Genomic DNA, 26,110 nt, shown 5'->3' with positions numbered 1-26,110 from the left:
TTTTATGCAGATACAGCCTGTCTTGCCTTTGCCATTTCAGGAAGTTTTCCTCATAGATTAGAAAGGTTTCTTTAATCTCCAAAAAAGAATTTAAAATGGGTTTACAATAACGAAAGATAATTGAGGTTTAATCTAGACAAGTTATGGATCTCTAACACAAGCCCTACATTGTAGTTCCTAGTTTAATGATTTCTTCCCAGAATACTGAGCCATCGGTGCAGACTGGTTTTTCGAATATTAAATAGAGACTGAGTACGCTTGGCTTGACAGCTTGACAGGGAGGGAAATGCTTACATTATGCCAGGAATGCCGCTTCTTCCCTGGATGTTTTCTCATTTGAGGCCTTGTTAAAACCTGGGCTTGCTATTCCTGGCCGTCCTAGCAGTGCTGACGTCACCAGGTATACGGCAGCCCAGTAAGTGGCTATATTAAGAAACAGGACCTATGAGAATTGACAAAGTAGAAGTGTCTTGTGGCCCTGATGTCAGACTAGACATAGCCCCCTTCATCCCCCGTTGGTAATGTTAGTTTGCATCAGCTCTCCACTACTTACGTATTCTGCACTGAATTTTGCTGGGGGAAGACTTGAGAGGATTTTTCCTTCTTTAAGAGAGATGTAGGTGATGGAAATGTTACAGCAAAATATTTGTGTAGCTGGTGAGCATGAATTTAGCATTTATTTGATTATTGCAGCATGTGTTCCAGAGCGACTGCTGCCCATTTGCAGCCTAATGTGTTTATTACAGTCTTCCCGGTGGCATCTTGAAGTGTCTTCCAGCTAAAAAATTCATGAGTATTATTGGCTTTCAGTCAGAAAATGGAATATGTCTTCGAGTCACTGTCTAACACACCACTTTAAGGCCATTATACAAAAATAAATCTTTGAATGGCACATATTGAAAATGAAGGAATTTTTAGGTTAAATATTTGTTTATACATTGTTATTACTTCTCCGGTGAGTAAGAAAAAGCCTAAGAGAAGGTAGGTGCCAAAGCCATTTTCCTTGGAGCAGGAGTGGTTATAGCTGTAGGATGTTGTTTTCTTTAATCCGCTATCCAGCTGTAAGCTGTTGGTGAGGTATTATTGAAAAATCATATTCTAATAATAGTAGTGTGTGGTTGCTTATTGCCATTAATAATAATAATAATAAAAAGTCAAGTGTGCAATAAGTAGCTCAGAAGTTGTGAAATTAAACTGAGGTTTCCAAATAAGATGCCTTTTATTCTGGATTTACATGAAGTGAGTCTTCTAAAACTTTGCAACTGCAGTCACTATTTGAATCCATGTGCAGTTTTATTATGAGTCTGCATCTGTAAATACAGGCTCTAATATGTGAGGTAAATTAAACTTATTGTATGAAAAGCAAGAAGCAATCTAGTGTTCTGTGAAGATGAAGTTAAAAGTGGTCTTATTATCTAGTAACAGTAATACTCAGGGGGTATTAATATACTATTTTATTAGCTAAAATTTATTTTTGAAATATCGTGTAGCATCTTCTATCACTGTGAAATGGCATCCCTTGTTTTGCAAGTGGTAAGAAACTGACTTTTCTGTGTGCTTTCATCCCAGCCTTGAGTAAGTCCTCATAGGTCTACTTATGTTGTATTTGCACGTGGGATGCTGCTTGGTTTGCTTGTTTGTATTCATCAATATATTCTTGCATAATCTGCATATTTACTGCAGAGAAAATTTATTTTAACTTTTACCAAAATAACGTTTGCTGGGTAATTTTGTCCAGTTGACAGTGTTGAGGAAGAGTTGATTTCCTCCCCTATTGATTTGATGTCTGTGCTATATCATGTTACTGACTTTCAAGGTTGGCCCACTCTGCTTTCTACCTTTCTCAGGCTTCTGTATCCTAAAAGCACTTTCATGTAAGCAGTAGACACTACCATTTTCTTATACTTATCAGGGTCTGGCCCCGAAATTTTGCTTTTGTAGCATAAAGGATCCCTTCTGCAACACAGTATACTTTGAAAAGGGAACTGTTTCAAATTTAGAAGGAACAAATGTTTTCACTACTGATAAAGAGCTAGGGGAATGCGTCTTTAACTGTGGAGGTGGACTTCTGAGCCACGCAGGCTCTGAAAAAGGATCCTTTTATAATGAATTTAATGGAAGAGAAATGGGAAAGTCGAAATGAAGATTTATGAACACTTAGTATCACTTGAACATTTCTTAGTCTTGCAAAGTTTGAAGAATCAGACTACAGATGACACTGCAATGCCATGTGCCATCCCTTGTAAAGAGCGAGCAGTGAGACCCCAGAGGCCTTGGAAGCTGGAGGGGCCTTTCTGGTCCTCACATCAAGAACCTGTTGATCTACCAGGCAGCTCCTCCGCTGGCAAGTGTTGATAAGAGAAGTTGTTTCAACAGCCCTTTGTCATTTCATTATAAATTTCATCTCAGAGTAAGGAATTTCAGAGAGTGCCTGACTTTGTAAAAATATTTCTTGGAACTAACGATCAAGATCTGTGACCATTACTATGTTTGCATTTCAGCAACAGTATTATCCTTATTTATTCTTTCACTGAATTTGTTCAGCATCGGATAAATCTGACAGGTTTATAGGCCTTGTTTGGAAGATGGCCAGCACTGATAAGAGATAATGTGCACATTATCATTTGCATCAATTCTGGAGGATTAACCAGCTTTAATGGTATGAGGCTATATTGTGAGCAGAGGCTTCATTAGCTTAGAAGTTACATTGGTGTATTTCATGCAAGAATAGTATATATTTTTAATTGTGTTGAGGTTTAAATTTTTATTTTCATTTTCTATCATGCTAAGGATTTAACTGGCATTGTTCAGCCTCCCAGAATAGTGTTACTTTAGAAAACAGTGTTATTCTTGTGCAGTAACTTTTTAAGGTCTGGTTTATACACATTGCTATCAGAGGATGTAAGGGAGGCCAGAACGAGTTGTCACACAGTAAAAGGGGAACTATTGTTTTGTTGTAGATAATAAGAAAGGACAAATTGAAACTTATTTTCCAGTCCTGTCCTTTCACAACCCCCCAACATCTGGGAGAAACAGTTCTCAATGACCGTAATTACCATCAGTTACCACCCAAGAGTTAACTGGTGTCATTTTCAGTTTTTCTGATTTACATTGAACAGTTTCAGAATTGAGTGAAACGCTCAAGAATTTTAATTTCCTGTGAATGTTGAAAACATGCAGAAATTTTATGCATTCTTAGTTTAGGTCTGCTTACAAAAAATGTTTCTAAACCTTCAGTGCCATCCTTCAATGTTTTTTATCTCCTACCTTTTCATTGGAAATTATTTCACTTTGATCTACAAAAATGCATTAAAATTCACCCATCCATACAGTTTCTTTTATTTTAGATGATTTTCTATGTGTATGGGCACACTAGAAGTCATAGATCTATCTACCTATCTATCTAATATATCCTTCTATCTGTCTACCTTGGTTTTTATCTGTGTCACTTGAGTGTGAAAAAATTAACTCTCCTCGCCCCCAACCGCACGTTCCTGTGTGAAATACGACCGTGGCTGCCAGCCGAGCTCGCATTGGGCGTGAAGAGGATCAGTCAGAGTCATCCCGATTAGAACCGCGCAGTTCTGTTTGACCGCCTCGTTAATGAGGTTCACCGTTATTTATTTGGCTCATCCACTAAAGAGCAGGGCATAAATTCTGCTCCAGGATTATGTCCACTCCTGGCCCTGTGGCAGGCAGGGCACAGTGCAGGCGCCAGCCGCCACCTGTCACCACCTTGCGCTCCAGCTCTGGGTTCACTCCCTCGCCTTTCACTCTACCTGAGAGTCTCGTTTTTTTTTCACCTTGGTTGCAGAGCAGAGATTGGGGACATCCTCTGCCTGGTGGCTGTGGCTGGCAGGGTGTGTCCTCCTGTCCCTGGCCAATTACTACAAACTGCTCCCTCCTTTTATCCCTTTGGTGATTTTAAAGGTAGGTTGGCAACATGGACTGGGCATACACAGCCCATGGAAATTGCTCAGAAAGGGACACATGGAGCAGACACAGAAAAATAAAGATGCACCGCATGTCTATAAAGTTGAAATTTTTAGTTTGAGGAATTTTATTTAAGGTACCATCAAATAATAAGAAAAGGGAAAATTTGGCACTTCAAAAGGAAAGAAATGATGTTTTAAAGCAACAAATACAGTGGTTGCTGAGATGGTTGCCACACGTGGACCTGAGAGCGACCACTCCGCGCCCCACTCCGCGTTCCGCGCCCCACTCCGCGTTCCGCGCCCCACTCCGCGTTCCGCGCCCCACTCCGCACGGCCTTCTGGCCCCTTGTGGACAGAAGTCAGTGCCGTCCCTTCATGCAAAGTTACAATTAGCCGTATCTGTATTTGGAGGAATTTAAAGGTAGACGATGCTAATGCTCATGTTAGATGCCAAAATGAGTACATATGACTTAAGTAAAACAGACACTTATTTTAATTGTTTACTGAAAAGCTTTCTGATCTTTCTGATAGTAGTATACTTTTTAATGTGCATGGTTAGACTTTGGGGGGTTAGTAGCTACTTTCATCAGCAAACTTATCACATACACCTACTATTCAGGCATTTTGTGAAGGCTGCTTCCAGGGTGAAAAGTGTCTGTTGCCATTGAAAACTTTCTTAGATGAGATGAGTAATGTTTTTTCTTACATGCTCATGATTGAAACCCTGGGAATTGGGATCCCAAAACAGAAAATGGGTGTTTGTAGGATGTCGTCTAAGAAGGTCTGGCGACCAGGCTTGTGCTTTGTCCCCTGTGCTTTGATGCCCAGTGGTGCCTGGCCCCCTGCCCTCCGCACTAGCTCATGCGCCTTCCTCGGGCCCAACGGCAGAGTGTCCTTCCTGCATGTCACAGTGCAGAGCAGGGCATGCCACTGTGTGACTCCTTCACCTACTTTTACTTATTTTTCCTGTATACTAATTTATCTCCCTGTCACCTTGTTTTCTTCTTGAGAGTGGAAGTCCTAGTGCTCCTCAGAGCGCTGAGCTAGGCCTATTGCAGCCTGCACGTGGGTGCTCACGCACTCTGTGTAAGTGATGTTTAGGTGAGGGGAGGGTCAAGCATGGAAGCAACATAGTCCAGGTCTTGCTGCTTCGCCTGCCTGACGTGTGACTGCGCCATTAGCAGAAGAATGGCTTAGTTGATGAGAGACCCTTTGCCATAACATTTCAGTTAAGAGTAGGCATGCACAGCCTGTGTGTGGATCCCAGCTCTGCCATTTGCTAACCCGCTCAACAGCCGTGTGCCAGAGATGTTGCTGATCACCCCCACTTCACAGCCGCGGTCATGAAGGCATGAGAGCAGCTGGTTAAAATCCCACCAAGTGGTGGGGCTAGGACATGGACACTGACCATTTGCTTCTCTGCACTGCCTCTCATAGCCTGTTTTTGATGATTAAGTTATATCTGTGAATTTCTTGGTACACAGTGAATGCTAAATGAAAGTAACTGAATAGAGATTATGCTTATTATCAGCCCAAAACTGTGATGACAGCGCAGGACCTTGGGACTTGGTTACATTGCTCCCATCAGCAGGAAGCTCGGGCTTTGGCTTTCAGAACTGTCCTCTGCGGTGTGACCTGTGGAATACAATGTACAATTGGTGCAAACTCCCCCAGTGCTACAGTGTTTCCTCGTCCTACTTACACATGACTCCTAAAAAATTAACTCCCCTGCCTTCTTGGGTTGGAGTTGAGACCAGAAAGTGTGATTGTAGCGACGCTGAGCACGGAGGGGAGCAGCTGGGCCATTGGATGGGTAGGTGACTGATTCAGTGGTCACTCTCCGGTGGGGTTTTCTTAGCCCATGTCCCTCTTTGTCCTTCCTCTTGATGAACCTGGTGTGGTCTAGCACCTCTTCCTAAAACTCTTTGACTTTCTCCTGCCCTTCCCTCTGATTTCTCCAATCGAGGAAGATAAGAGCCGCTGTAGAACGTAATGGAAGGCGAAGGGGATGCTAGGAGCCTGGGGGACAGAGGAAGGGGAACAGCATGGGACTGGGACTTGAGGGAAGACTTTTAAATGCTGGCTAAAACTTTCTGGGCTGCCTTTCTTTTATTTGTTTATCTTACTTTGGCAGGCTAAGCAGTTATTGAGCACCTTGAGTAACCACTGTCTCCGTGTCCTTTGTTAGTCCCTTTGTTTAGTTTGTTTAGAACATCACCTCTATTGCTCCTGGTCTTTGCATGTTTAAACGTTATTTGGATTCTGCTTATAATGACCAATGTGAATACATTGATTCTCTTATTATATGTTCTTTTCTTTTCTTTCCTTTTATTTTCTTACTGGAACGAATTCAGCCAGTGGGAGCCAGTAATTGTCCCCCCTGAGTTAGGGTCAGTAATATTACCTGATTTTTTTTAGTGCATTTTAAGACCTTGGGTGATAGCAGCTAGACTCCACGAAGGGAGGGGGAGAGTCAGGGACAAGAAAGAAAGCCAAGGCTGGAAAGTGTGGTCAGGCAGGTGAGCTGCCCTGGCAACAGCACTGAGGGGGCAGAAAGGAGGCAGGAGCCTCTTGTTGGAGGGCCACTGCTTAGGGAGGCCTTGTGCAGGGCCAGGAGAGGGGTGTCATTTCTCTCTGGTCAGAGTTGGAAACATTCAGTCTAGTGGCGTGGCAGGGCCTCTTCCCAGGGCTGCCTGGCATGGGTGAACTGTTGCAGCACAGACTACATTAGTCAACCCACAACAGAGACGGGAGGAGCCCTTACACCACTGTAGTTTCCACATGGTGCAAGATCACTCCTGAAACTGGAGGCTGGCAGCAGAAACCCAGGACTAGCCGATTCTGATTCATGGTGCTGATGAAATACAGCTTTAAAGAGTGTGGGCCTAGTGAGGTAGGCTTGTTTGTTTTTCTAAGTGATAACCTTTATGTTTGCATAACCTTTTAGCAAGGTAAAAAAAATGCAGCCTTCTTTGCTGATGTGCATGTGATACATGCATATCAGTCCAAACTGTTGTCAAATTTCTGATTGAAATAAAAGTTTTTTCATTGTTGGTAAATTGATCAGACCCTTGATGATCAACTCTTTTCAAATCCCCCGCCCCCTTGTTTTCTGTTTTAGTTGCTGATATGTGTTCAAGATGAGTGGAATGGGAGAAAATACCTCTGACCCTTCCAGGGCAGAGACAAGAAAGCGCAAGGAATGTCCGGACCAGCTCGGACCCAGGTTAGAGTCTTGCTGAGAAACAGAATGAATGTTGCCCATGAAAGCCACATGCATGCTTTCTTGATATTGTAGCATGGATTTTACACCTGGTTTAAATATTGTGATTGGTTTTTCTTCTTAACAGTTCACTCAGTATGTATTATTTAGCTGCCATTTTGGAGATGCTAATCAGTTACTGATCTTACTATTCTTTATAAGGAGAGGAAAGCTACATTCTTCCGATAGATCCCCTGTGTACTTGAATCTTTATTCTATAATCTTGAGATTTTCCACATTTTTTTTATCATAGACTGTCATAAAGGCAAGAAGATCCCATACTAAAAACATCTGCTGTTAATTTTATACAGGGTTTTGTGTGTGTGTATATATATATATTTTTTTTTTTTTAACGAGCAAGACATGAAATGTTAAAACCACTTGTTTTTAAGTTGATGACAAAAACTGGTTCTTCAGTGAGTAAAGCAAATAATTTTAAAGCAAGTTCTGAGCCCCATGTTATAAGTGGAAATATGAGTTGTGATAGCCGCCATGTAGCGTAATTTAGCACCATCTTTTAAAGTTATAAATGCGTACCCTCTTTGAACTGATAGTGTTCCTCTTCTAGGTATTTCTCAACAATATACTTTTTATATGCGTGTGTGTTTTTCTGAAGTGAAATGCGGGAGGCAGAGAGACAGACTCCTGCATGCACCCAACCGGGATCCGCCCGGCATGCCCACCAGGGGGCGATGCTCTGCCCAATCTGGGCCATTGCTCCTCCAACAATATACTTTTTTTAAAATGTACAAAATGACATATATTTGAAGTTACTTATTACAGCACTGTTCATAATCACAAAAGATTAGGAAAAACAATGCTTGTAGGGAGCTACCATATTTAAACATTCATAAGCTGGAACACAGTAGAGGCTATTGTGAAAAAGAATGTGGACACTGCCTGATCTGTGGTGGCGCAGTGGATAAAACGTTGACCTGGGACGCTGAGGTCGCCGGTTTGAAACCCTGGGCTTGCCTGGTTAAGACACATATGGCAAGCAATCAATGAACAACTCAAGTGAAGCAACTGTAAGTTGGTATTTCTTGCTACCCCCTCCTCTCTGTAAAATCAATAAATAAAATATTTTTTAAAAAAGAATGTGGATACTTTATGGATTTATATGAAAAAAATCTAGAAATAGTGATAGAAAAGGCAGCATTTAGGAAATGTTTATGGCATACTACCATTTGAGTAAAAAGGGAAGGAAATAGGACTGTATTTGTATTGTTTTAGGTTAATTTAAAAATGTAAGAGTTGTTGCACATATTGGAGGAGTGAGCGATACAAATAGGAGAGCAAAGGTAAAAGAAAAAATTCATTCTTTTGATGATTTAAATCATGTAAATGATTTTAAATTTTAAATAAAAACAGCAACTTTGACTAAATGGCCAGTAAAACGATGAGATAGGGAATGGTAGGGAAGAGGACTAGAATAGTCATTAAGAAAGAGAAGGAGAAAGAGCAAAGAGCCAATGTTTTCTATTCCCTCTTCTCCTAGGCGCCAAGCAAAATATGCCAGTTAGTCACCACCGTTCACTTCCCAGCTCCTGTGTGTTGCTCTAGATTCTCTAGCACTTTCTGGCTAACCACAATCTTCTGTCTGTCAAACGTTCTGTCTGTCAGACGGCCTGTAGTGCCCTGGAACCCTCCTTGGGTTGTGGGGGCAGGTTGGTGAACTGGAGGGCATTCTCTTAGCCAGTGCTGTGCTGGTGCCATGGCGGGCTCACACCTCAACTCCCTGCTGCTCCCTCTGTCTGTATCACAGCTCCCCCTTCACCATTTGTCATTTATTCATTATCTTGGGGTGCAAAAGTGGAGTGATGAGGGAGGTAGAGGTGGGTATAAGGGTCTAGAAGTGGAACTTGACTCTTCCATGATTCCAGCCACTCCCTGTCTTTCCCAGTACTTACTCACCTGGAATCTGGGCATAAACACGAGACTCAGGTAAACCAAATTCTGGTCCTTGCTCCACGAGTAACTCACTGGGCGATCTTGGACAAGTCATGCAACCACTGTAAAATAGAGAAATTATATTGTATCTTAAGCTTATTAGTTGGTTAAAATAAAGTTAATATTTAGAGACTATTATGGAAGTCTATTACAAATTGCAAGATTTTATACGTTGCTGTTATGCACAAATACTAGCAATTTTTTTTTTAAATACAGAAAGCTGCTACAGTAAACAGTTTTTTTTGCTCATGTAGTGTGTTGTTTTGAATGTCTTTCAGTGGGCCCTCTATTGTACTTGAGAAAAAAGGTTCACTGTTGTTGTTATCAAAGGGAACTCGAGTTTGCTGTTTATCAAATTCAAATGAGAAGATCTTGCCAATTTTTTCCCCTCCCTTCCATTAACTGTTTAAAACTTTAGTTGAACTTGGACTGTTTGTTTACCTTTTGTATGTCATTCAGCTTGGACAGTTAACAAATGTCCTGGGTCAGTTTCACTTTTGTTTCTAGCAGCACTGTGCTTTCTACATGATCCAAACACACTGTTTGGTTTGATTACTAACGTCCTAAAGAAGTCTATGAAATTGTATAGATTTATTTTTATTACTTTTTATGCTTTACCAAAAAAATCATTGAAAGTTATTTATTCCTGTTTTAACTTGGTTAACTTCTCTTTCTTCTTTTACTAATCTTAAATGAACTTTAAAATTTTGTAAATGTAACTTCCCTTACCTTTTCTAAAATAGTCCTTTATTTACTCAACCATAAATTTCCTGTCCAAGCATGGTATTGGCCTGGGGTGAGCATATTGTCCTGGTCCTTGTCAGTGGAAGACATGGAGCACCTTGGGCTAGTGATCACACAAGTAAATGTGTAATTATAAACTGGGGTAAGTTTAATTTTTTAAAAAACACACGCGACATTTAGAGTAAATCCAGGGTTTTTTTCCCCCAGAGTACTTCTATGTTTATATAAGTAACTCTTGTTGGCTATCCTTGTATTAGAACTTGTTTTAACATGCATATCTTTTTCATAATGGCTTTTTTTCGGATTCATAATAAAAACATGTTTCTTCTTTTTAGCCCCAAGAGGAGCACTGAGAAACGCAATCGTGAACAGGAAAATAAATACATCGAAGAACTTGCAGAGCTGATATTTGCAAATTTTAACGATATAGACAATTTTAACTTCAAACCTGACAAATGTGCAATCTTAAAAGAAACTGTGAAGCAAATTCGTCAGATCAAAGAGCAAGGTAAGGGATTGAATTGCTGATTTGGAGAGTTTCACCATGTATGAGATGTTCCTTCAGAGTCCCTCTTACCCATTTCTGAGGCTTAAATTATTGATGAGGAAGTGATGTCACAGTGCAAGATGAATGCAAGTATCACTTGCAATGGTTTATAAATAGGCTTGGTATGAAATTCAGCAATTCCCTGAAGACAGGAGACTGAGACACAGCAGGGTGATGGAACTTTTCATGCAGTTAAACTCGGGTGCCCCCCCCCCCCCCCGCGTCTGCCCATCTTAGAATTGCATAGCTTGCACAGCAAGTGACTGTCCTAATCTTCAAGTGAGGGACCAACTAAAGGCGGAAACCAGAAGTAAGGAGGTGACCCTCCTCCTGTTCCGGCTCAGCAGCGTATTTGTTGAAGCCTGAGCCCCGACCCTGCCGCCCCACTAGATGAGAATTCCATATCCTGAGTGGCAAGAGGATTGAAAGGCTCACACCTCTGCTCTGCATTCTTTTGTGAAGTTGAAATATAGAACATGACAGCCTCCTTCCTGGGGTTTTCTTTTTTTCCGAGATCATTTTCTGCTTCTCTTCTTTGATATTTTTACCTACAGAAAAAAATTTAGAAAATAATATTTGAAAAAACACATTGGGCTTTGTGGTGCCAAAAAAAAAAAATCTTTATAGGCAAGTAGGAACAGTGTCTCTGCGCTCAGGGCAAGTGTATGCTCTTGAAGTATTCACACACTGCTTTCCTTCAGGGCTGGGGAGGTTATTATCTCTTGTAATCTGTTTTTGAATGCATCCTTTTAGAGTTCTTTTATTTTTTTTAATCTACCTTTTATATAATATTCAAAAGAGACAGATTTTAGAACAGTAATGTCTTCGTCTATATAGATATATGAGCCTGAAACTGCCTCATCCGATCTATTGTAAAATTTTAGCTACCTATTCGCATATTATCATAGTAGCCTTTTCCATTTTCATGCACATACTATTTAGCTAAATTTTATGTAAAACAATTTTACAAATGTAGTTCTATCTTCTAAGAACTTCTAAGCAGTGTACAGCTAGCGTACACAACAGTTTCTCTCCAGCCACCAGCCACTCTGAACTTCGTATTTCCTGGCTGTTCCATCAAGAATCATCGTGACGTTGACCATTCAGGGAGCTTCTGCTCTCAAAGCCATTTCTGTCGGGCACCCTTCCTCGCTCCTCCTCCTCCTCTTCCCCTTGACATTTACTAATTACCAAAAACTCAGTTCATCCCAATTTTGTATCTTTATTTTTAGATATCAGCAAATGGATAAAATAATATTCCTAGCGTTCTAAGGAGATATAATTGATTAAAGTTTCACAATGGTTTGAAGTTGCCCATTGTAGTGGAGAAATCACTAAGTTTCTTGTCTCGGGTTTCTAAAATTTTTAAGGATTCATTTTTTTGAACACTGCATGTTACGTAGTGCTTTACACATTAAACAATTATGTGTGTGTGTGTATATAATATGTTTTGTTTTGTTTTTACTTTCAAGGTCTTGCACAAAGTTTGAAAGTTTTACAAAACCTTGGTAATTCCCCTTCCAAACCATCAAACACGTTACGATGTGTCACTCTGGGCCTCTGCCATACTTTCACTGTGGGTTTAATCACAAGGCTGCATACCACAACCACCCAGGAAGCAGCAACAATAAACACTCTGTCACTTCTTATTCTTCTAGTAATGTTCCTATTAATTTGAAAAGTTACTTGTTTTTTTCAAGGGAAACAGAAATGAAAAGATCAAATATACTTTAAGTTTTTAACTAGTCCAGCATTTTAAGAACATTGCTTGGTTAAAGAATTGTCTTTAAAAAGAGCAGGACTCTAGAGCCAAATCAGACAGGAGCTAGGTTTGCATCCTGGTTCTGCCACTTACAAGCTGTTTGAACCAAGGCAGTTATTATCTCTCTCTCAGACTCAGTTTCCTCATACAGAATTTAGCAATCACAACATCAAAGTTGCTCAGCTATTGAAAAATTATGAGCTAAATGAGCATGTTCAGCAAGTGCCTGTTGCAGCAAATGTTTGGTAGGCACTCGGCAAATACCTTTTCCACATTAAGCTAGAGGTGACTTGTTTTCTTCACTTCTACTAAGATCTTCAGACAGTAAGTCCTTCCTTCAGATGGGAAGGGGGGTAGGGCAGAGTAGTTATGAGTACCCTACCTTCCAGGGTCATTTGAAGCAAGTGAGGTTTTTCTGATGCCGGAAACTCTGCATCCCTATGCATGCCACCCCACCAACAGTTCTGTTTGGGCCAATGTGGCTTCTCTCGGTGACTGACAACCACTAGGGCTCACGATCAGCACATAAGTCTGACCCAAGCCCTTCTGTCTCACTCTGTGCCCACTTGCCCAACTAATCCCCCGTCACTCAGTATAAATAAAATCCAGCCATCATCTTTACAACATTATCCAAACTTAATTTGTACTTTAGTCACAGGTGTCTACCTGAATTAAACCATAAGAGTCCTGGAGCCTGACCAGGCAGTGACATAGTGGATAGAGCATTGGACTGGGATGCAGAGGACCCAGGTTCGAGACCCCAAGGTCGCCAGCTTGAGTGCAGGCTCATCTGGTTTGAGCAAAAGCTCACCAGCTTGGATCCAAGGTTGCTGACTCAAGCAAGGGGTCACTCGTTCTGCTGTAGCCCCCCCCCCCCCCCATCAAGGCACATATGAGAAATCAATCAATGAACAACTAAGGAGCCGCAACAAAGAATTGATGTTTCTCATCTCCCTCCCTTCTTGTCTGTCTGTTCGTTCCTATCTGTCCCTCTCTCTGACTCTGCCACCAAAAAAAAAAAAAAAAAAAAGAGTCCTAGAGAAGTTAAGCTGGGTTGCATGATGCATTGCACCAAAGAATTCTCAAATTGAGAAAGCCAGGCTCATGCTTAGGACCCTACAGGCAGGTCAGCCAGGCATGGCGAGGTTTCACCTGCATCTGCTCTGTCATCAACTGCTCTCAAATTTCCATACACTTTATAAAGGGAGGGGAAAATGGATATTTTTAAATGGCCTAAAGGATGGAGTTTGGAGGGGAATTACCAGCCTAGGTATGAACTAATAGGTGTCACCAAGCAAAGTAAGCACAAGGGCTGTGATGTGAGATCCCTTCTGGGCACAGGGCACCTGTGACTCACGCTTTCAGGAGTTGCTTGCAAGTACTGCCTCTGTTCCACATGATGAAACCTTAGTTTGATGGCAGAGTCACCCATCGCCCCAGAAAGGGTAGGTGACCAACCTCCACATCTTTGGGCATGCCCTTATAGATGCTGTCACACTGAAGACAGTGTACAAACTCTTAATTATTTGGAGAATAAATGGGAGATCGATAATGACATATGTATTCTGACTTTTTTTTAAACAGTAGTCCCTTATTTACTATATGTAATTTCAGCTGTCAACTTCTTTTTTTATCCTATGTTCTCCTAAAGGTGCTGATTGTAATTAAATGGCCAAAGTCAGGCACCAGCTATAAAAGTGGGCCATAAAGTGGACTGTGCAAGTCCCAAGTCCAGCTGGCAGGATGCTAAAATACTCAGTACAATAATCAATCTATTACAAGCATAGCTCTATTTAAAACTAGATGAACCCAGTCTCCCTTTAACTACTGCATGACTGCAAGTCGTTTTTTTTATGTCTCCAGGTCTTTACTTCCTAATCCATAAAAAGGCTGTGCTACCCACTACATACATAAAGTTCTTGTGAAGAATATGTGCAGCAGTGTTTACAAAGGGTTCAGTCTGGTACTTGGACATGGGAAGACTTACTAAACAGTGGTTATTACTCATTGTTTCTGAAATCTGTTTTTAGAGTCATCACTAAATACATCTGTTTTCATCCTAAGGACTCAATATTGATAAGGAAACAAGTAGTTTTTAGATATTGTTTCTATCTATTAAATTTTAGGCCTCATGTTATTACACTGTTGATTTTTTAAAAATACTGAAATAAACAGAAGTCATCAAAACTGTGCAGTCAGAGACAGAACTAGCAGCGTAGCATTTGGTGTAACTCTACCTGCAGCTTCCCTCCCACTCTCCTGCTCCTGCTTGTCCCTGTCACCTGAGTGACAATGACGGATCTTGCTTTAAGGAGAACTAAGGAGGGCAAGAGTCTTGACAATTTTTATTTCATCCTTATTTACTTCAACATAGGAGTGAACGTGGCCCTAGCTTACTATTGAAGATCTGAAGCCGTTACCTGTTTCATACATCTAGAAATAAACCAAACTTTATTGCCTTGTTTGACAGTATACCCTGTAATCAGCACTCTGTCCTTGATAGTGCAATTTTGAATGAAGATAAAATGTTTTTCTACTGATTTACGCATCAACCGCTTTTGCATTCTTATGTGGATCAATGGCTCGTGTTATTAATGAAATCCCTAAAATTAGTGAATTCCTGCTCATTTCCTTCACACATCTCCATATTATTTTGGGTTTTTTCTTAAGTATGTGAAAGGGGTTATTTCTGTTTGTTTAGCAGCTTTTGGATGAAGAGGATTTAAATAATTTATTGTACTCTAATGCTTCACAATTTTAACAATTTATGACGTTCTCTAATTCTGGCTTCCACACTCTAGAAAGCAGACGTCCTTGTTTTCCTTGATAACTGTGTACTACCATGAAAAGGAGTTAATTCTGACACTCTATTGTCTGTATTGCTTTTATTCAAGAGCAAACATTCAGGAAAAGTTTTTATTGAGTTTTATACTACACGCGACACCTATTATTCACTGAAGGGGACTCCGACAATCAATGGTACATGGGTTGTTTGGGAGTTTTCACTCATTTGGGAGGAAATCGGCTTATAAACGGCCAGCTGTGGAACTGGACAGGACAGTGGGAATAGCATGATTAAAGAATCAGGCTCTGCTGTACAAATGAGATTTTAATGGGAAAGAGTGGAGACTGGCACGTGGTGGGGTAGAGGCATTGCAGCTGCAGCAGAGGGACCAGGGCAGAGGCCCAGGACCCCGGAGGGAATACCAAGTCTGAAAGCATCGGGTTGGATTTGAGGCTGAAAAGGGCAGGTCAGAGCCAGATGGAGCAGTAATAAGCACAGTGCCCTAGCAATACAGGGATTTGGAGAAGGTGGTAAAAATGTGACTCTTAACCATCTTTGGCCGAGTTGGTTTGAAGTTATCTACCATGGTCTCTAGACTCTAGAGATGCCCTGTACTAGGGATGGGATTTGTGTATAGCTGTTTTAACACAGAAATAAAGCAGAGGTGTGAAGCATAAATACCACTATTAGATGGGTTTTGTTGTTGTTATTCTCTTTTTAGTTTAAATTTAAAGGACATTTTTCTTAGGTTTTTTTGTTATCTTATTTTTATTAATTTTAATGCAGTGACATTGATAAATCAGGGTACATATGTTCTGAGAAAACATCTCCAGATTATTTTGACCTTTGATTATGCTGCATACCCCTCACTCAAAGTCAAATCATCCTCCGTCACCTTCTATCTGGTTTTCTTTGTGCCCCTACCCTTCCCCCAACCCCTCCCTCCCCTTCCTCGCCCCTTCCCCACCCCTCCACCCCACTCCCTGTTACCGTCACATTCTTGTCCATGTCTCTAAGTCTCATTTTTATGTTCCATCTATGCATTGGTTCATATAGTTCTTAGTTTTTTTCTGATTTACCTATTTCACTCCGTATAATGTTATCAAGGTCTATCCATGTTATTGTAAATGATCCGATGTCATCATTTCTTATGGCTGAGTAGTATTCCATAGTATATATGTACCAAAACTTTTTAATCCACTCGTCCTCTGACGGACACTTGGGCTGTTTCCAGATCTTCGCTATTGTGAACAATGCTGCTATAAACATGGGGGTGCTTTTCTCCTTCTGGAACCATTCTATGGTGTCCTTGGGGTATATTCCTGAAAGTGGGATGGCTGGGTCAAAAGGCAGTTCGATTTTCAATTTTTTGAGGAATCTCCATACTGTTTTCCACAGAGGCTGCACCAGTCTGCATTCCCACCAGCAGTGCAGGAGGGTTCCCTTTTCTCCACATCCTCGCCAGCACTTATTCTGTGTTGTTTTGTTGATGAGCGCCATTCTAACCAGTTTGAGGTGATATCTCATTGTGGTTTTAATTTGTATTTCTCTAATGATTAATGATGTTGAGCATTTTTTCATTGTCTATTGGCCATCTGTATATATCCTCTTTGCAGAAGTGTCTATTCATTTCTTTTGGCCATTTTTTTTTCTCAAGCTGGAAACGGGGAGAGACAGTCAGACAGACTCCCGCATGTGCCCGACCGGGATCCACCCGGCATGCCCACCAGGGGCCAACGCTCTGCCCACCAGGGGGTGATGCTCTGCCCCTCTGGGGCGTTGCTCTGCAGCGACCAGAGCCACTCTAGCGCCTGGGGCAGAGGCCAAGGAGCCATCCCCAGCGCCCGGGCCATCTTTGCTCCAATGGAGCCTTGGCTTGCGGGAGGGGAAGAGAGAGACAGAGAGGAAGGGGTGGGGGTGGAGAAGCAAATGGGCGCTTCTCCTATGTGCCCTGGATGGGAATCGAACCCGGGTCCCCCGCACGCAGGCCACCGCTCTACCGCTGAGCCAACCGGCCAGGGCCTCTTTTGCCCATTTTTTGATTGGATTGTCTGTCTTTCTGGTGTTGAGATTTACAAGTTCTTTATAAATTTTGGATATTAACCCCTTATCAGACATACTGTCAAATATGTTCTCCCATTGTGTAGTTTGTCCTTTTATTCTGTTCTTATTGTCTTTGGCCATGCAAAAGCTTTTTAGTTTGATATAGTCCCATTTGTTTATCCTGTCTTTTATTTCCCTTGCCTGTGGAGATAAATCAGCAAATATATCACTGCGAGAGATGTCGGAGAGCTTACTGCCTATGTTTTCTTCTAAGATGCTTATGGTTTTACGGTTTACATTTAAGTCTTTTATCCATTTTGAGTTTATTTTTGTGAATGGTGTAAGTTGGTGGTCTAGTTTCATTTTTTTGCAGGTTGCTGTCCAATTTTCCCAACACCATTTGTTGAAGAGGCTGTCTTTACTCCATTGTATTTCCTTACCTCCTTTGTCAAATATCAGTTGTCCATAGAGCTGTGGGTTTATTTCTGGGTTCTCTGTTCTGTTCCATTGATCCATGTGCCTGTTCTTATGCCAGTACCAGGCTGTTTTGAGTACAATGGCCTTGTAGTAGAGCTTGATATCAGGAAGTGTGATACCTCCCCCTTTATTCTTCTTTTTTAAGATTGCTGAGGCTATTCATGTTCTCTTTTGGTTCTATATAAATTTTTGGAATATGTGATCTATATCTTTAAAGTATGTCACTGGTATTTTAATTGGTATTGCATTGAATTTATAAATTACTTTGGGTAATATAGACATTTTAATGATGTTTATTCTTCCTAACCATGAGCATGGTATATGCTTCCACTTGTTTGTATCTTCCTTGATTTCTTTTATCAATGTTTTATAATTTTCCGAGTACAAGTCTTTAGTCTCCTTGGTTAAATGTACTTCTAGGTACTTTATTTTTTTGGTTGTAATAGTGAAGGGGATTGTTTCCTTAATTTCTCTTTCTGACTGTTCATTATTGGTGTATAAAAATGCCTCTGATTTCAAGTATTAATTTGATATCCTGCCACCTTGCTGAATTCATTTATCAGGTCCAGTAGTTTTTTGACTGAGACTTTAGGATTTTTTTCTTAGGGTTTTTTTTTTGTTTTTGTTTGGTTTGTTTTCTGTTTGTTTTTAATGGGTAAGAACCATCCTGTTTCCCGACCTGTTGTACTAGTAGGACAAGGAAGAGGGAACTATCTGTTTCTATGCAGTGTAGGTTAGTTTTCAGACTGAGATGGAGTACACAGTAACAGATTATTTATACATGCGACTATTTTAATTGTTCCTTCCAAGAAAACATTTATTTTTCTGGTTTAATGAGGTGTTTTGTTTGTTTATAATTCTGGTAAGAAACACCTAACAACTTTACCCTCTTAGCAGTTTTTAAGTCTACATTATTGTGTTATTAATTATATGCACACTGTTGTATCACAGGTCTCTAGAACTTGTTCATGTGTGACGGAACTCCATACCCACTAAGCTACTCGCAGTTTCCCCTTCCCCAGCCCCTGGCTGTTACCTTCCGCTTCCTGTTTCTATCACTTTGATTACTTTTTTTTATTTTTTATTTTTAGATTTTATTTATTGATTTTAGAGAGAGGAGAGAGAGAAAGAGATAGGGACAGAGAGAAAGGCAGTGGGGGAGGAGCAGGTATGTGCCTTGACCAGACAAGCCCAGAGTTTCAGCCCGGCGACCTCAGCATTCCAGGTCGGTGCTTTAGCCACCGGGCCACCACAGGTCAGGCCTGATTACTTTAGATTCCTCATAAATGAAATCATGCAGTCAGTGTTTGTCCCTTTGTGACGGATTTACTTTACTTAGCATAATGTCCTCAAGTTTCCTTTACGTTGTAACACATGACAGAATTTTCTTTTTAAAATATGAATATTATCTCATTGTATGTGCACACCACATTTTGTTTATCCATTCACTCATTAGTGGACATTAAGGTTGTCCCTGCATCTTGGCTTTTGTGGAAAATGCTGCAGTGAACGTAAGTACACAGATAATCTCTTCATGGTTGTGCTTGCAGTACATTTGGATAAATACCTAAAAGTAGGATTGCCGCATCATATGGCAACTCTATTTTCCATTTTAATTTCTTGAGGAGCCACTATACTGTGTCTGTACCATTTTACGATCCTACCCACGGTGCACAGGGGTTCCTGTTTCTCTGCATTCTTGCCAAACTTGTTATTTTCTCGGCTTTTGATAATGGTTATCCTAACAAGTGTGTGATAGCTTATTATGGTTTTGATTTACATTTCCCTGATGATTAATGAGTAGCTTTTTCAAGGAGATATTTTGAAAAGAATAAGTATCTAATACTATATGGCAGTATTGAATTCCTTCTGTAGTCTAATATCTTAATGTTGTATATTGCTTGATAGTTTAGGGCAGTGGTCCCCAACCTTTTTTGGGCCGCGGACCGGTTTAATGTCAGAAAATATTTTCATGGACCGGCCTTTAGAGTGGGACGGATAAATGTATCACGTGACCGAGGCAAGCGTCAAGAGTGAGTCTTAGACAGATGTAACAGAGGGAATCTGGTCATTTTTTAAAAATAAAACATTGTTCAGACTTAAATATAAATAAAACGGAAATAATGTAAGTTAGTTATTCTTTCTCTATGGACTGGTACCAAATGGCCCACAGACCGGTACCAGTCCATGGCCCCGGGGTTGGGGACCACTGGTTTAGGGCACCTAAGCTAAAAGGGAGTGAGGGGCAGGAAGATCCCTTGCCGCAAATCTGAAGTCAGTAGGAAAAGGAGAGAAAACCGCAATGGCATTAAGATCTCCCTTCTAGACGTTTGGCCTCATTTCAGCTGTTTCTCACGCTCCCCTAAAGGATGCTTCTTTCCCTGAAGCCTTTGGCTCCATTAGACTCCCATGTGTAGGTTACAGGAGGAGGCAGCACTGCCTTCACAGACGGTACTGGTTCTCTTGTATTTGTAGTCGGGAGGGCAAGTAGAACCGCACACGGATGTCCTTGACCAGTTCTTCCCTCCTCTCACTACTGTGTTCTTCACTCTGAAATAGTTTAGTTCATTTCTACTTAGAAAATGGTTACCTTTTCCTAATTACTGAGTCATTTATCTCTGTAAATAAGTATAGGTAGGGGTCCAGTTTTTTAGTCATCTCTTCTTTCCTGTCATCCTCGATGTTTTTCAAGTAATAATCCCAAGAAAACAATGATTGTAGTGTTCTTCATCTCAGCTTTGTTGGTACAATATGGAGGCCTCTTAACAGCATATGTTTTTATTTTGTTTGGTTTTTTTGTTTGTTTGTTTGTATTTTTCCGAAGTGAGAAGCAGGGGGGAGGCAGGCAGACAGACTTCCGCATGCACCCGACCAGGATCCACCCAGCATGTCCACCAGGGGGCAATGCTCTCCCATCTGGACATTGCTCCGTTGTGGCCAGAGCCATTCTAGTGCCTGAGGGGAGGCCATGGAGCCATCCTCAGCGCCCAGGCCAACTTTTGCTCCAATGGAGCCTTGGCTGAGGAGGGGAAGAGAGAGAGAAAAGAGAGGGGGAAGGGTGGAAAAGCAGATGGTGCTTCTCCTGTGTACCTGGGCCGGGAATCAAACCCAGGACTTCCACACACCAGGCCAATGCTCTACCACTGAGCCAACTGGCTGGGGCTAACAGCATATGTTTTGCCATGAGTACAAAGTTCAGTACAAACTGGCCTTCTACAGTATTGGACCTTATTGTAATTGTTCGTTCAGCTTTTACTCCAGACGTGGTCTTATCAGCATATCAGATCTTGAAACTTGTTTTGTTTTCTAAGAATGTGACAGTGAAGAGTAATTTACAGAATACAAGAATTATAGTTCTGCTCATATAATATAATGCTTACTGATGAAAGACTTTGGATATCAATTAACTCTACCCCAAAGAGTTGATTTTAATTTGACCTTTTTTATTGTGGTAAAATGTACCTAGCATAAAATTGATCATTTCTAAGTGTACACTTCAGTGGCATTCAGCTCCTTCACATTGTTGTACAACTGCCAGCGCTCTCCGTCCTAGAACTTTCTCATCATTCTGAACAGAAACTCTCAATCTGTTAAATAGTGATTCTCCCCTTCTTTCCCTCTCCTCCCACCTCCTGGTGACCGCTGTTCTACCTTCTGCCTCCATGAATTTATTCTAAGTGCTTGATGTAATTGGAATCATATCGACATTTTTCTCCCTCCATTGCGTGTATAGGCCGTATTTTGTTTATCCATTTATTCATCAGTGGACATTCGGGTTGTTTCCCCCCTTTGGCTATTGTGAACAATTCTGTTGCACACCAGTGATTCTGGTGTACAAATATCTCTTCAAGTCCCTGCCTTCATTTGGGGGGGGGGGGGAATATGTACTCAGAAGTAGTATTTATTACTAGATCATGTGCTAGTTCTGTTTCTTAATTTTTTAAGGAGTCATCATACTATGAAAAGGATGTAATTTAACTTTTTTAAATCAGATTTTAAAATATTTTGATAAACAGACTAAAATTTTACTATCGCTTTAAGTACCCCATTTTCTTATTTCGAATCATAAGTATTTTGTCTCCCAAGTGGACTTCATATACCTCCTCCTTTTCTGTTTACCAAGGGACAGATGAAATTTCCTAAGGCCTGTGTTGCTTGTCATCATTATCATAGTAATAAGATAGTGCGGCAAAGTGAAAATTACCCTCCCAGCTCTGTTGTGAGGCTTCGTGAGGGGTGGGCAGTGGTGATTCATTTCATTGATCAGAAAATAGGCAGAGAGTGTCTCCTTTTTCTGCGTCCTGGTTACAGCAGCACGTGGTCCTCATGCTGCACGGAGCTCGGGCTAGTGGTGGGAAAACAGGCTGCAGGCAAGTGTAGAGTGGCGTGAAATGTCTCTCCAGAGCAAGGCCAGTCTGCTCAGGGAAGAATCTTTCTTGCCTGGGGTTCCTGGAAGGTACTCACTGGCATTTCAGCTAGAAATGAAAAGATAAGCCAGGCTGGTAACATTGAGCTCTAAGAATATTCAGTACATACACTAACAGTGCTGCATGCATGCACCTTATAAATTAATGTGCATATTTTATATACATTGTACACACTTATCAAAAATGCCAATAGCATGAGCTATCACAGAAGTTTTCTTCTAGGGAATCCTTGCCTGGTTGGCTTTCAGTGTGTGTGATTAGCCTTACAAACAAGGGAGGAGTGAGTAGGGAGACGTCAGGATGTGGCCTGGGGCCAATGAGGAGCTGAGGTTCTAGAACATTCTGATGGTTTCCTTCTCACCACACTGTCTCACTTTCCTCTTTCCATTTATTGTTTAATCATGAAACCTGTCCTGGTTGCCATCTCCTCACGGCCCTTGCTCCTGGAACACAAAGGTGACTTTCTGTTGACACACCTGGCCATCCCTCTTCCTCCTCAGCCTCTTACCTTCTCTAGTACTCTGCTCTGTGGACCATTCTCAAAACATGTCAGGGTTTAGTCTGTACCCTGGCCATACTCATTCTTGCCTTTTCACCTACCCTGGGCCTTCTTTTTGTCTCCACATGAATTCCTTCCTTTTCAACCTTCAGCTGTCACATCTGTGCTAAGTACTGTCGACTGTAAGTCTCTGCCCTTGACTTTGACCTTCCCGCATCTTTCATTGCACAGACCCTCAGTGAGGGCCTTCACCAGTTCCCACTGCCCAGTTTCAGTTTACACCTTGCTCCCTTCCACTTTTCCAGCCACCTGTTGGACATCTCCACAGCAAGCCCCTTGTCTCAAACTGAACCTATTTTCTCCTCTCTCTCCTTCAGAAGTAGCCGTCCTGTTCCCTGTGCTCGATCTCGGCATGTTCCCACCATCCTGCCTGGCCAGAGAGCCAGGGTGCCAGAGTCTGGCCACCCTGACCTCCTGCCCCATCCTGCATGCCGCCAGACAGGCAGCTGCCAGTTCCTTGCCATAGTCTGGGGTTTCCCCCATCCCTCGTTTTTACCATCTTTATTCTTAGCATCCTATTTTAAGTTATCTTCTCTCCCTTTAACTCACTTCTGCTTCTGTACCTTCTGTAATCCATCCCCATGCTACCAAGATTAATTTCCTGAAAATGTGTGTCCTGCCTACGGAATGAGGTCGAATATCTTCACATGGCGTTCAAGGCCCTCTACCATCTGGTCCAGCAGATTGTTCGGGTTGCCTCCTGCTCCTGTCTGTCTAGTCTTTCTTCTAGGCAAAGCTGGAGCCCTAATTACTCTAACCTGTAGCTGCAAGGCTTTTGTGTCATTGTTAAATAAATACAATCATTTAAACTTAAAAAAATCTCCCTCCTACCACGTAAACTCTTTGATGAAGGACCATAGTTTCATCATTTTTATATCCTTTCCTTAGTGCCTTGCACGTAAGAGATACTTCATAAATTTATATAAGTAATGGAGAAAAATAAAGGTTTAGGATAAATGTGAAAGCAAAATATAGTGTTTTTCAGAAAGCAGGAATAGAATAATGGGAAAAATAGGAAACATTTAAGGATCATCATTAACTCTGTGTCAGATTTAAATAGCAACACATGAAGTAAGTTTCAGTGGTAAAGTCGGGAAATGACCAGGGACAATGCCATAATTATACTTAAACATGATTTCTCATTAATTCACACTTATATTCAAGACACATTTACCAGATGCTCTGTATGTGCCACATACTGTGCAAGTCATCGATGACATAAAGAGAAGCAGCACTGTCCCCATCGTCCAGGGACTCATTAATAAAGAAATCAGTGAAGCCTTTTACAATAGCTCATCCTCAGCATATGTGTACTCTGCTCCCTAATTTGAGAACTCTCACTAGAGGGAGGCCTGTCTTGTCCAGCTTGGCCTCTGCCTGCATTTAATATGTGATAAAGCTGGTATTCAGATGTAAAGGAAAGAAGAAGTAATTATAGCAAGTCCGTCAATGCTATGATAGATGGGTAGAGATGCATGGAGGTGGATAGAGAAATGTAGGTGATATAGATGTAAGTCAAACAGGGATAACAGAAGAAGTAGGAAATAAAACCTTTTTTTACCTCCAAGAATATATTGCTAGTTCCATCAATAATTTGTCTACCATCTGGTAATGTTCAGATAGGTAAAATCTGATACTAATAATCAGGGTTTCTTGTATCCAAGGCTACTATTTATTTATTTATTTATTTTTAGCAATACTAAAAGAATGTCATATAACTATATATCTACACACTGTTTTCAGCTACCTTCTCGTCCCCTCTAAAAGCTTTTTCTGTTCATTGCTCTGTCCCTTCATTGCTTCTGATTGCCAGACTCCTCCAAGGTTGATGTTATGGTCTGTGTCTTAGGTAAGAAAACCGCAGAAGCAATAGTAAGACCTAACACTAGTGAATGCCGCTGGCATCCACATACCCGTCTGCTGGTTGACTCTGAAACCTGCGATCTTTCCACTTAGTCCATGACTGACCTCTGAGGATGGTGTACATGTCTTCAACTTTGCCTTTATTTATTATGAGAGAAAATGTTGATCTAAAGAGAAATTCCAAAAGCAACACACTCAAAACCAAAATAAAGGTTTATAATAGTTCCTCGGTGTCAGTAGGGGTGGTTTTAACATGTATTATTCACTGAAGATTTTGATGATTTGGGGTTTGATGTGATTTTATTAAATATCGCAGATATCTTGGAGACTGCGGTCAAGGAGCGAAGCAAAGAGCTGCCGCTTGCCCGGTTCAGTGTGCTCTACACACTGATGCATTTCTCACCAGACTGCTTTCAGTGTGGATGAACGTCTTCCATAGCGTCTTTTCCACCGTCTTTTTCTAGTTATCTCAGTATCAAAGGATGAAAATAAAACGATGCTAAGGCGTTTTGAACAGTGAAAAAATTCCTCATCGACACGAAAACCTGCTGAATTCTGGTGCTATGGACTCAGCACTCATGTCTTCCCATGAGCCAGATGAGTGGCATAGAAATAGGGGGCCAAGCCATGATTGACATTGCATACTTTCCGGGGCAGGTTACCGCTCAGCTGGAGAAGCCCCAGTTGGGCCTCTGGCTTGCCCTGGCCCCATGAGTGCTGGGAGTGACAGCATGTTCTAGGCAGGGAGGTGGCCTGTCGGTTAGGGGCCTTTCTTCATAAGCATTTCAGATGGTTATCTAAAGAGATCTCAGAAGAAAATTGAATCCTCTTCAGAGTTCTAGAGTTTTGCTTCTGTTCCTTTTCTCAATCTCTGTGGGTAAGACTGAGAATTATACTTCCTTTTGTATTTTAAAAGAGAGTGCCCTCCCTCTTATTGTATAAGCTTCAGGCCCTGCAAACACAGGCCCCTGCCTGTATCCTGGGGAAGATGGTGGTACACAAGAGGACAAAGTGAAGAGGTCAGCTGCCTCAGGAGAGCTCACACATGGAGTTCTTTTGTTCACCTGCACCACCTTATTTCATCTATGCGGCACCCCTGCTGGGCAGGTGCAGTCACTCCATTACAGCGAGGGGCCTCGTGTGGAAGGGGCTTGTCTGGAGACACATAGCTTGGGGGTGGTGAAACTCGAGAATTCAAATCCAGATCTCCACCTCACGTCAAAGCCAGTGTCTCCTGCGGTTTCCTCTTGCTTTTGTCTGTGCTTTGGAAGGAGTTATCATGAGTGGATGGGGTGAGTACATGTCCAAGCCAATTAAGATATACTGAGACACATGATTTAGCTATTGGGAAGAATATTGTTTGCAAACCTGTTTTTGAGGATAATGTACACTTCCAAGACAGCTCAGCTTTTTCTGTCTGGAAAAAAAGATGATAAAAGATCCCAAGAAAATAGAAAGTTGCTATGTAGGCCAAGGAAGACTTCTTGATATTTAGCGAGGAAACTGTATAGCAGGCTTGTTTTAGAACTTTCATTTTGTGCCTGATGTGAGCAGTGAGGAATTATTCTGTGATAGGCTGTGTGTCGTTGTGTTATCTGTTCTCTCCAATGTCAAGAAGTATACTTGGGGGCAAAATATACTTTACCAGCAATCAGTTGACCATGAATGTTCTTTGATTAGTGACCAGAGGTCGCGGACAGGGATGGTCTGTGGACTGTTTCACACAAGAATGCTGAGTGCCATACAACCTATGCAG

General features: G+C 41.4%; 1 protein-coding gene across 10 annotated transcripts in view; it reads left to right on the top strand.

Annotated features, from left to right (window-relative positions):
- NCOA2 (nuclear receptor coactivator 2) overlaps window positions 1-26,110 on the top strand; it is a 315,226-nt gene that overhangs the window by 197,672 nt on the left and 91,444 nt on the right. For all 10 annotated transcript variants that reach the window (XR_010730241.1, XM_066266294.1, XM_066266291.1 and 7 more), the window contains 2 exons: window positions 7,057-7,161; window positions 10,227-10,399. Coding sequence is in view for 9 of the 10 variants with exons in the window: in XM_066266294.1 (XP_066122391.1) it covers window positions 7,076-7,161; window positions 10,227-10,399 (259 nt within the window). In the remaining variant the exon portion in view is untranslated. The remainder of the gene's footprint in view (window positions 1-7,056; window positions 7,162-10,226; window positions 10,400-26,110) is intronic.

Source organism: Saccopteryx bilineata, chromosome 3 (genome assembly GCF_036850765.1).
Source record: "Saccopteryx bilineata isolate mSacBil1 chromosome 3, mSacBil1_pri_phased_curated, whole genome shotgun sequence".
Lineage (NCBI taxonomy): Eukaryota > Metazoa > Chordata > Mammalia > Chiroptera > Emballonuridae > Saccopteryx > Saccopteryx bilineata.
The sequence above is the reverse complement of the archived record's forward strand: the minus strand, read 5'-3'. Positions and strand labels throughout refer to the sequence as shown.